This window comes from Bactrocera dorsalis, chromosome 3, assembly GCF_023373825.1.
Source record: "Bactrocera dorsalis isolate Fly_Bdor chromosome 3, ASM2337382v1, whole genome shotgun sequence".
In the NCBI taxonomy this organism is placed as follows: Eukaryota; Metazoa; Arthropoda; class Insecta; order Diptera; family Tephritidae; genus Bactrocera; species Bactrocera dorsalis.
Genome location: NC_064305.1, coordinates 68,747,162 through 68,759,464, shown reverse-complemented (window position 1 = coordinate 68,759,464; position 12,303 = coordinate 68,747,162). Strand labels below are relative to the sequence as shown.

At 35.6% G+C, this 12,303-nt stretch overlaps 1 protein-coding gene across 1 annotated transcript; it reads left to right on the top strand.

Annotated features, from left to right (window-relative positions):
- Positions 1-82: 82 nt before the first annotated feature.
- Positions 83-6,433, top strand: LOC105228881 (electron transfer flavoprotein-ubiquinone oxidoreductase, mitochondrial). The gene is made up of 7 exons (XM_011208880.4): positions 83-533; positions 4,202-4,315; positions 4,379-4,491; positions 4,558-5,129; positions 5,194-5,555; positions 5,639-5,726; positions 5,797-6,433. The coding sequence occupies exons 1-7, from the start codon at positions 506-508 to the stop codon at positions 6,332-6,334; spliced, it is 1,815 nt and encodes a 604-aa protein (XP_011207182.2). The 5' UTR covers positions 83-505; the 3' UTR covers positions 6,335-6,433.
- The last annotated feature ends 5,870 nt before the right edge of the window (positions 6,434-12,303 follow it).

The following is a 12,303-nucleotide window of genomic DNA, read 5'->3' as shown; positions in this document are numbered from 1 at the left end:
TCTTATCAACACAGGCAACACATGTGATTGGCAACGCGTCGATTTGCGTAAACAGTCTGGCAGCTCGACACATCATTTTATTATTTTAGTCTTCCGCTAGTTCGCTACTTAGATTGCAGGTTGAAATTGGAGTGCCTAGGATTAAGTGAATTTTTCCATAAATTTAAATTTTCTTTTAAGTAAAAATATTCCACTTTCTTCTGCGCATATTTAATACAATATTTGTTCTACGGTTGGTGCGGAAATTCGGTGCATCTAAGCGTGTATTCGTGCGGTAGTGAGTTGCTTTTCGGTTCGACGGGTCCAAAAGTCCAAACGCCACCGCCGCACACATTGTTGTCATTACGTTGTGTTGCTTTTATCACTTTGTTTGTTATTGCAACTGACCAAGTGACTTATTTACAACTCAGTGCCTACACCAATAACAACAACAAAATCTAATTACCAAAATATACTGCTTTGTTTACGTTCACTTTTAAGAATCTAACATATCGAAGCAGTCAACATGGCCACTCTACTGAAGCTGGCAAAAGGTAAGAAGAATTGAAGACGAAGTACATACATAGATAGATAATGACAACGTCACATTGCTGCTTACATAACTATAGAAGTAGTTGTCTATATGTAGGTGTATATATTTCTATATATAATTATGTGTTCTGGCAGCGAAAAAGAGGCCTGGCAAGTCAGCAGATCTTGGTTGTCAATGATCGATGATTTTCACAAAGGAAATATACACACCCCTTTTTCAGATTTTTTCAAATTTGAAAGTGTTTTGAATTTGCGTATTTTTTATTTTTATTTTGCATTTAAAATTGACTTTTGAAATTTAAAATTTATATATAATATATTATATATATATACTATATATATATACATATATATTATATATATTTTTTTATGGGTGTGTATATTGCCTTTGTGAAAAACATTGATCATTGATATATGTATATATATAGCTAAATATATACTATATAATTGTTTATGTATATATATTGTATGTACATATGTATAAAAATATTTGAACTTTGATTTTGTCAACAATAAAAGTGACTTCAGTGCTGTTGGGCACGTACAAGAACAAATAGACATATGTATGTAGGTGTAGGTATGCAAGTCAACTGAATAATCCCCGGCCTACCATATTCGTTTTTTTATTCAAATTAGTTCTCTTAAAGAGTGATACACTGTTTATAGCGACCCTCCAATTTTTCGATACCAGTTTTGTAGTACGATTTGCTTTTTGCTTCAAAATGGGCATCAGTTTCGGCAATCAACTCTTCATTCGATGAAATTTACTTTCCAACGAGCATATTTTTGAGATCTGAGAATAGGAAATAGTCTCTGAGGCCAAATATGTAGAATATGGTGGATCGGGAAACAATTCGAAGTCCAATTCATGAATTTGTGCCATCATTTTCACTGACTTGTGATACTTGATGAAACAAAACTTTCTTTTTCTTCAAATGCGGCCGTTTTTCTGCGATTTCGTCCTTCAAACTATCCAATAACGCTATGTAATAGTCGCTGTTGACGGTATTTCAAATCAAAGTAAAATGATGAAGGATGTTTTATCCATTGTCCCATATCCACGCAAAAATTCGAGTTTTTAACGCTTGAACAACTCATGACACTGATCCGAATCATCATCGACAGGTTTGGAGTATAGGGAAAAAGATGTCAGATGTGTGGGGATAGCAGGGCATGCAAAGAGGTTGTTAAAATCATGCGGGGACTCATTTCACGCTGGACATATGTTTGTTATGTCAGGGTCTATTGTGGATAAGTAGAAGTTTAACCTGCTATAGTTTTATGAAGTTGCGCAAGGGTCACTCTATATTCTCGGGGCAACTCGAGTATCTCGTCTGCAATGGGTGGTGGTTTGACTCCAAATACGCCATTTACTGTGAGTGAGTCGGTGAAAGTGTTAATGGCTTCACTGTGAATGGCGATCAATGCATGTCTAAAGTTTGTTGCGTCCGAAGTCTGGTCGGCATATTGTTTTATGTCATCGACGTAGTTGAGGAAAGAAATCTTTATGCTCCTAGGAGGCGGCGCCGCTCCAAGTAGATATCTGCAGGGATGATTTCTGTGAAAGCACTCTAGCAGAAACGATGGGAGACATCAACCGACGCTTCGTTGTTTTTGATCAAAAGTGGGCCCGCAAATGTTGTGTACACATTCAGTTGATATCTTTAGAGTGCCTGCAATTTCAAACAACTTCACTTGACGGTCATCCAAAATTATTTTGTGGGCTTATATAATATGATGTTTGGTTGTTGTCGGTACTCGCAACAACCTTTTCGGTGCTCATTTCACCAGTCGTATATCTCTAGTGCTACCATTCACATTGTGTCATACCTTGTAGTTTTGGAAAGGTGAGATTTTAAGCTTAATTTAATCAAATTAAATTCAGGGACGTTGAAAAAAGTTACAGCTGTTCAAAAATGAGTAAAAATTATGAAGAAATTCGCTATATTTTGAAATTTTTGTATACAAAAGGGAAGTATGCATGTAGCACAACAATGGTTTGGCCGTTTCCGTTCTGAAAATTTCGATTTACACTGATGAAAGTTTTACACTATGTCTCTAAAGGAAAAGTGTATTTTAAATATAAAAAAATAAGTTGAAGTTTGATTAGAAATACGAAAAAACTTTTTCGACTATAATATACTATGTATGTTTTTTATACCAATAGGTCAAAGTTTAATATTTCGAATTCAACGAAAATGAAAACAAATCAGATAGTACATAGCTTAAACATTATATTATAGTATATAATTTGTTTACTTTATTTGCTAATATTTTTTTAATGAATGTTTGCTTGACAGCTTTGCCCGTTAAGTGTGCAAAAGATAATTCCTTATCACATATAGTATAATTTTTATGAGATTTGTTGCTGAAATAATTGATTATATTTATTTGGAGAGTAATGTGAAACCATACGGCAAGTGATGTTACTGCTGAAAAGAGAGCTGCATTGAGAAAATGGAATATCTCAGGCACTGGAACAATATTTATATATATATTTCTATTTTTAGTACAATTTTTTCTTCTTCTTCCAAGTTAGCTTTTAACTAATAAGGCCTATCAGTTGGAAGTACCCTAGGTCGTTGGCATTTCTCTGCTTCATAAAGTGATTAAAAATGTTCGCTAATTTTTCGGTGCAGTCGAAATCACTGGGACGGCAGGAGCACGAAATTCTAACTAGTGATGAACGACTCAAAAGACCGTTATTATCTGTTCTTCCGCAGCACAAAATAGAGCTTGATAAGGTTTCTAATGGAAGTCTCCAAAAAGAGTGCACTTATTCAGAGAGAGAGTTAGGTAGGTTAGATTACGAAGTCGTTACCAACATGGATCTCACTTGGACAGCTTAAGACACAGATCCGTTAAACTTATCCTAAAATCCCCTATATTCTATAAAACGACAGAGCGCCTTGAGCCTATCACAAATTTGTTGAGAGTGCTAATGTTAGTCTCGGCTATGTCTTGTGGTTTGCCGAAGGTAAGACTACTGAGTTGTTTCAGCCTCAGTCGTGCAAAGGCTGGACAATGGAGCAAAAAGTTCCCATATGTTTCCACCTCATTTCCTCCATACAACTTTGCCAACTAGTCTCCCTCAAAAATCTTCATAGAGAGAGTACGACGTATCTATTCTTATTTCATATTTCAGTAGTTTGCTAGTAGTTTTTATGTGAGGCTTTGAAACTGGTAAAGACTGAGGAATACTTTTTGTTGAGTATTTTTATTAACCAAACTGTATATAATATTGGCATTATATATTATATGTAGTTAGTAGAGTTCTTAGAAACTGTCTTGGATTGGCTCACAGAAGTGAAGAAAAGTTGTTTTCATGCATATGAGCTTTAGGGGACCTTCAATATCATGCGATATTATATCTCTTCATTCATCAATTTCAATCTGTCCATTGTTTATATGATGCTTGTTATGGATTGATTTTTGACTTTTCTTCATACGAGGTCTTCGGACCAAAAAAGTTCTGGAAAGTATTTGATGTTAAGCTCTATCTTTGGATCGTTTTATATATAGTTATCTCCCGTATCATCAAATCATCCTTTATGGTTCGTAGAATTTTACAAACAGGAAGATATGACTTAGGCTAGGTTAGGCCTAGTTTTCAACTCGAAAACTCGTGAAACGCTAAAACGAAATTTCATCACTTTCTCTTTTATTGCAGCTAATAGACTGTTCCATCCAACATTCGTCCGCAGCGTTTCCGATGTGGCCAAATATCCCAAAATTACCACCCATTATACGATACATCCACGCGACAAAGATGAACGTTGGAAAGGTAAGAGCTGCAACGATTAAGTCAAACAACTAGATCTACTTCATTACTCAAATACCTTTACAGAAGTTGAAATGGAGCGTTATGTAGATGAAGTGGATATAGTTATAGTCGGCGGTGGTCCGGCGGGTATGTCGGCTGCCATACGCGCCAAACAATTGGCCGCAGAGCAGGAAAAGGTATAAGATATTTTTATCGAAACAACCAATTGGAAATCATTCAATCACAATTTTGCTCACACATAGGAACTACGCGTCTGCGTCGTGGAGAAGTCCGCGGAAGTCGGTGGTCACATACTTTCGGGCGCAGTCATCGATCCGATTTCGTTGAATGAACTCTTTCCAGATTGGAAAGTGTTGGGCGCACCGCTGAACACACCAGTTGGCACCGATCATTTTTCACTGCTCACCGCTAACGCGCGCATACCGCTACCCATCTTCAAAGGCTGGCCGATGGACAATCATGGCAATTATATTGTACGGCTTGGCCATCTAGTAAAATGGTTGGGTGAACAAGCCGAAGCGTTGGGTGTTGAAATTTACCCTGGCTGTGCAGCCTCTGAAGTTCTCTTCCACGACGATGGCAGCGTCAAAGGTATTGCGACCAATGATGTGGGCATTGCCAAGGATGGTTCGCCGAAGGACACATTTGCGCGTGGCATGGAACTACACGCGAAGACAACAATATTCGCTGAAGGTTGTCGTGGACATCTGAGTAAGCAGCTAATGCAGCAATTCAATTTGAACGAGGGTAGTCAACCGCAAACGTACGGCATTGGTTTGAAGGAGATATGGGAGATACAACCCGAGAAGCATGTGTAAGTACGAGAGCAGAGGAATAAAGGAATGCCATTTAAACAATCATTATTCTACATTTTATAGACCCGGTTTGGTGGAACACACAATCGGTTGGCCCCTGGACTTTCACACATACGGTGGTTCCTTCCTGTATCACTTGAATGAACCGACACCAACAATCGCGGTGGGTTTTGTGGTCGGTTTGGATTACAAAAACCCCTGGATTAGTCCCTTCCAAGAGTTCCAGCGTTTCAAGACACATCCGAAGGTGCGTCCCGTTTTCGAGGGTGCAACGCGTATCGCGTATGGTGCGCGTGCCATTAATGAAGGCGGTTTCCAGAGTTTGCCCAGTAAACTGAGCTTCCCTGGAGGTTGCTTAGTTGGCTGCAGCGCCGGCTTTCTCAATGTGCCGCGTATCAAGGGCTCACATTATGCTATGAAAAGCGGTGAGTTGTAGGATTCAAATTTATTTATATTATTTTCTGGTGCTTCGACTTACTTAATTCCACTAAATTCCTTTACTCTACAGGTATGTTGGCGGCGGAGAGCGCCGTGGAGGCGATCAACAGCGAATCTCAAGCAACAGCTGGACTTGAGCCGAAATCCTATGCCGACAAGTATGTAGCATTTTTATTATTTTCATATACTTTATTCTTATTTGTAAATATACACTTTTATTTCATCCAGAATTCAAAATTCCTTCATCTGGAAGGATTTGCGCGATGTGCGCAATGTACGCCCCTCTTTCCACAATCCACTCGGCATGTATGGTGGTCTTGTTTTGAGCGGTTTCTCGATATTTACGGGTGGTCGCGAACCGTGGACACTGAAACATGGTCCGGCCGATCACGCGTCCCTCAAACCAGCTAGTCAATGCCCACAAATTGTTTATCCCAAACCAGATGGCAAAGTTTCCTTCGATCTACTCTCCTCCGTGGCCTTGACCGGCACTAATCATGAAGGCGATCAACCTGCTCATTTGACTTTGAAAGACGATCGCATACCGGTCGATCACAATCTTGCGATCTATGAGGGTCCCGAACAACGTTTCTGCCCAGCTGGTGTGTATGAGTATGTGCCCAATGATGAGGGTGGCAACATGAAGCTACAAATCAACGCACAAAACTGTATCCACTGCAAAACCTGTGATATTAAGGATCCTAAGCAAAACATTAACTGGGTGGTGCCCGAGGGTGGCGGCGGTCCAGCCTACAATGGCATGTAAAATGTCGTGAGCTGTGCCACCGTTGTTTTAGTGCTGAAACCAGCGATGTGTTTAGTCTGTTGTTGCATTTGATTTTAAGTTTAATTTTTGTTTCGAACCTACTTATAATCTACAGTGCCTGCGAAAACTATTACATAACTAATATTGAGACAGCGAAGATTTTAGTGGGTTTTATACATATATTTTGTGTAAATATAGGCCGAGAAAAATTGTAGAACTGAATTTTGAATTTGTAATATGTATAAAAAAAAATTATCTTTGTATACATACAATTAAATAAATAAAATATTTTTATATAAAAACTAGTACGAAAAAAAATCAAAAAAAAATGCGGCAATAATTTTATTATACTATTTTTTTTTTGAAAAACTTCTTGAAAGATGTTAAAATTTACGCTTTTTCGAAGCGTCGCTATCCATTGCTTGGCGCTTTTACCTCATAAGTGCTCCACCAAACCGCTAGTTTACATAGGTTAGGTTGCACCTAAGTATTCAATATAATCTAATTTCAAAAAACTCGAAAAAATTAAAAAAAAAGAGATACATATTTCTAAAGCTACTATTTTATAGTAGCTAAGAATATACTTATATATTACTTTGAAGTAAAATTTTCACAAAATTTTAGAAAATCAACCATCAAGAATTGCTATGCTAAGTTTAGAGGTGGTGAAATGAGCTCCGAGGAAAACATCAAATAAGTCCACAAAATAATTTTGGATGATCGTAAAGTGAAAATTTTGCAAATATCAGGCACTCTATAGATATCAACTGAACGTGTACATCATATATACGATTACTTTGGTATGAGAGAGCTCTGTGCAAATTGAGTGCCTCGTGAGCTCCTTAATGACCAAAAACAACGGCGAGTTCATGATTCGGAGTAGTGTTTGGAGCTATTTAAGCATAATAAACTCGAGTTTTTGCACCGATTTGTGTTAATGGTCAGTCATCTAAGTAAATAGCATAAGATTAACTCTCTTCAAACCGTGGAAAAATGCAACAGTCGGTTAGCAAAACTATGGTGTCTGTATTTTGGGATGCGCATGAAATAATTACTACCTTGACTGCCTTGAAAAAGGAAGGATCACAAACAGCGACTATTACGTAGTGGACCGTCTGAAGGACGCAATCGCCAAAAAAACGGCCGCAATTGAAGAAAAAGAAAGCACGGTTTCACCAAGGCAATACACCGTCTCGCAAGTCAGTTAAAACGATGGCGAAAATCTGTGAATTGGGCTTCGAATTGCCTCCACATCCACCATATCTGGCCCTCAGCTGTCTTCAGATATCAAAAGAATGCTCGCTGGGAATAAATTTTCGTCGAATTGAATCGAATTTTCATCGTATGAAGAGGTGATCACCGAAACTGATGCCAATTTTAAAGCAAAGCACAAATCATACTACAAAAATGGTATCGAAAAGTGCAGGGTCACTATAATCAGTGTATCACCCATGAAGGAAACTATATTGAATAAAAAAAAGAAATTTGCCATAAAAATAAATTTTGCTATGGTAGGGTGGGTGTGAATTGACCTGTTGGAAGAGCAAGAAAATGTTCCTGTATCGGTAATCACAGCGTTTATTTTACTTAATTGTTTTTTTAATAAGGGGCTCCCGAGTCCCCTTCTAATATCCTGTCGTTGGGCCTGATTATAAGTACACATTAGAAAGAGATGGAACAAGAATGATATAATGAAGGAAATATCTTTCAAATGAAAGCGCGTTCGCTAAAGAAAAAAAATTAACAATTCGATATTTCTTCAATACGGACACACTACACTTTTGATGCTCAGAACCATCACAAAATCATTTATTTCGGTTGGTCATTATTATTTCGATGAGCTCTACATATAATAATTGTTACGAAGATAGAGCAAAATATCGATAAATAATGTATTTATTATCGATAAGTACATATTTAATTTCGATAATTATCGATTATTTTTTTATAAATACTGGAATCAAATAAATAGTTTATTTGCTATCGACAATATCGATTTCTCTTATACGAAAATCGATTGATTTAATAAAATTATAAAAACTAGAATCGAATGTCGATAAATTATTTAGTTAATATCGATAAATATCGATTTATTTTATCGAAAAAATCTGTGAATATCGATAAATAATTTATTTACTATCGACAATATCGATATCTCTTATCCGAAAATCGATTGATTTAATAAAATTATAAAAAATAGAATCAAATGTTGATAAATTATTTATTTAATATCGATAAATATCGATAAATAATTTATAATCAATAAATTGCAAATAAAAATATTTACTATATTTACTATATCTACTAAAGAGCCGGTGGATGCGCTCAGAATACATGTTTTGGATACACCTCAATCAGAGTGGCAAAAGTGCTTCCACAATTGGTTCAAACACATGCCAAAGTGTATAGAGCTTAATGGAGAATATTTTTGAAAAGAATAAAGCTAGGTATTTTCGATGATTAATAATTGTTTTTATTTCTCAAAAAAGGCAAAAGTCAAATAGAAATCTACGTAAATGAGGTTGAGGTGGACAGAAAAGATAAACGGCGCAAAAACTTACTTTTTTATATGAACAATATTTCATGTTGCTTTTTAGTTTTTTTCTGCTTTTTCAAAGCACAGCCATGGGTCATCATCCAGAAAAAAAAGGAGTAATTATTTTTTTATTATTTTTTTATTTATTGAATTTTGTTTTATTTTTCCGTTTTTGTTTGCTTTAAAATAGATTTCCACACGCGTTTACAGTTTTACGCCATTTTCAGCACTTAATTATGTGTATATACAAACAGTTATGCCAAACAGGAGGAAGGGGGGCAGTTAGTAGGGCACATTCAACATTCAACATTTGCAACGACATTTTCTTGATTTTCTTTGAGTGTGTGTGTGTGTGTCTGAGTGTCGGTGTATAATACAAAACATTTATGTCTGTCGTGCCGGTATATTTTAATTATTTACTATTTAGATTTTTTTTTTACTAACATTTCGCCATTCTTTAATTTTATTACAACTATTTGCCTTTATTTTAAGGGTTCACATAACCTCACAGTTGAAAATCGCTCTCTCATGAAAGCCGTCTTGTTGCTATCTTAAACACTCAGCTGAGCATAATTCTCTACTAATTTATTTGTAACGGACGTTGCTCTGTAAGGTATGTTTGTGTGTGGCATGCCACATGCCATTTTTGCAAACTATAAACAGTTATAACTTCAGCAAAGTCTTCATATATACAAATGTATGGATTTATGTACATTAGTATATGCATATAATTGTCGTGCTTGTAAATATATACTATGTATGTATGTATGTATGTATATTTATTTTTTTCTTATAAAGTTCTTTCTTAAGATATTATCAACAGTTGAACATTTAAGGAGGCGGCTGTATTAATTATTATTAATTTTTTGTAATTAATTTTTAATTAAAATTTCAGTTTTTTAATTTCTTTTGCATATGTTCATATTTTGCGTTTAATTAGTATTAATTAATTAATTATTTTAAATTTAATTTTTTTAATTAATTTAATTTTTTACTTATTTTTTTTTTTAATTATTTGTTAATTATTTTTAACTTTTTGGTTTTTATTTACATTTCTATTTAAATTTTATTTAATGCTTAATTTTTTCATACTCATATATATGTATGTATGTATGTATATTTCAATGTCTGTATGTATAACAATTTACGCTATTTCCTCACTAAATTTCCTTGTTTTGTCTTCTGTTTGTAAGTTTAAGTTTTAAAGCCTTTATTTCACTGTTTGCTTATTATTACTATTTATTATTGTTATTGTTATTATTACTTGTATTAGTTTTTGTTTTTGTTCAATAAGTAGCACAGTTGTCACCTGCAATAAATTTCTTTTCACATTCATTTTCAACGTCGCCTGGATGCCCTGTTTTGTGTATTTTCAATTATTTTCAAAATTTCAGTTTTCATATTTGTGTAGACATAACTGTACATATTTGCATACATTTGTATGTTAAAAGAGTTCCATTTATTTTGTTTTTTTCTTTTTTTGTTCCCTTTTTTTGCTTTGCTTTTACTTTTGGTTTCGCATTGTTTTGCTTTTAAGGTTTCTTAGTTTCGCTTTGTGTTTATTTTTATTAATTTTCTTTTCAATACATTCACTGCTTTAGGTACATATATATATTTATTTTTTTTTTCAAATTTTTATTTTGTAAAAACGAGGCACTGTTCGTAAGGCAACTACAAAGTGGAGTTTTGAAAATAAAGGAGTGAAAAAACAAATTTTAAGTTGAAAATTCATTTTGAAGAACATTTCTGTATACTCAATTAGGGATAACGGGCAGGTTTGCTTTATAGAAGTAGTTTAATCTCTTTATTTTAATTGTTTTTCATTTGATAACTGAAAATTTCAGCCCGTTTTTGAACCTTTTGATTACTTGTTAAACTCGACTTGGCTCAGATAACAGATCCTCAAAGCCTTTAGCAAAGCTAAATTGCCGTTTCGATGTTTACCGAGCTAAACATCCTCAGGACACTTTTTCTTATTTAATTTCACGGATATTTTCGTATTTCATTCATTTGTTTCTTAGCCTTCAAATTAATGATCATAATTACAAATAATAAAATCCTTGACATGTCGGCTTAACATAACTTTTAATCTTAGCCAATAGAGGATCCTAAATCGTTTGCAAAAGGCCAGGAAGCAACGACACAATCTCCAATATTAAGCCGGTGTCTGAAGGATTAGAAAACCAGTTACGTGAGTGGAAAATACTAGAAGACTACAGAGGTAGCAACCTGCAATATATATCCTTCGAAAGCCCAGATAAAACATCAACAACATCTAAAAGAAGAGAAATTTGTAAATGGACGCTTCCAAACTAGATTCAGAAAAACTGCTCGCGGTCGTAGACTACTCGACATGATCGGGAAGAGACCCGCCGGAGTATGTGCAAGTGACCTCCCGTCCACTTTTCACTTTGGAGGAAGTAAGCTATAGAGCACATTGTTAGCACTCTGTTCGTATCTCATTACCTGACAAAAAACTCACAATGTATGTAGTGCGGTAAGTATATAGAGTATGTATATGAGCACGGCCACAAGCACTTTAAAGACAAAAAGTCCTGGCTCTGACATAATACGAGCGGAAGGCTAAATAATATGCCATAATATTGCAGAGAAACTGCTTACTTGATCTTCGCATCATAGCCGCCATAAACAATGCTGGAGGCACATCACAGAGAGCATCATTTTAAACTAGACAGGTCCACCATCGGAGCCGTTGAAGACGTCGATCTTACAGCAGAGGAAACTCATCAAAACAAACACTTATCGATGCCAATAGTCCTCCTCGCAACAATTGACATAAGAAACGCATTCAATAGCGCAAAATGGGACAAAATGACAGAAGCGCTAGAAACTCGATTCAAAAACGACGTGCCGTCAATGGAAAGGCGGACAGAGAACATTAAAAAACAAGCTTAGTCAACTCATTAGGAAAAATGTTGTAGAAAAAATTATAACCATCGATGAAAGCTGGCACAAATTGTCTCGTTTGTGGAATATATAGTACGCACTAAAGAAGAGACTTGGACACAGACTTTCTAGAACCGAAAATTAGAGTTAATAGCAAGTGAGCCAAATAGCTTGATGCTGGCTACAAAATCGTAGGCATCCCTGGACGGGTGAGTATAAACTGACATGCAATAGGTCCATCCTGAAAGCCTTGCTCTGAAGTAATTCGAAAGTGGTCCCAGGGAAAGGGAAAACTGCACCACACACATACGATGACGATCGCTATATAGTGCGATCCATGGATTGAGTTTGGGGTGTCATAAAATACAACTGGCATTAGCTTGTCATTGACATCTTTACAATTCAAAGTGCTGAATAAGAGTTTATGGTTTGTTAAAGTAACGGGTGATCCAAGGAGAGGCATTTTTTCAATAGTTTTTTTTTGACAGATCACGCGTACGTCGTGTCAAGCTGTTATGTCATTTTT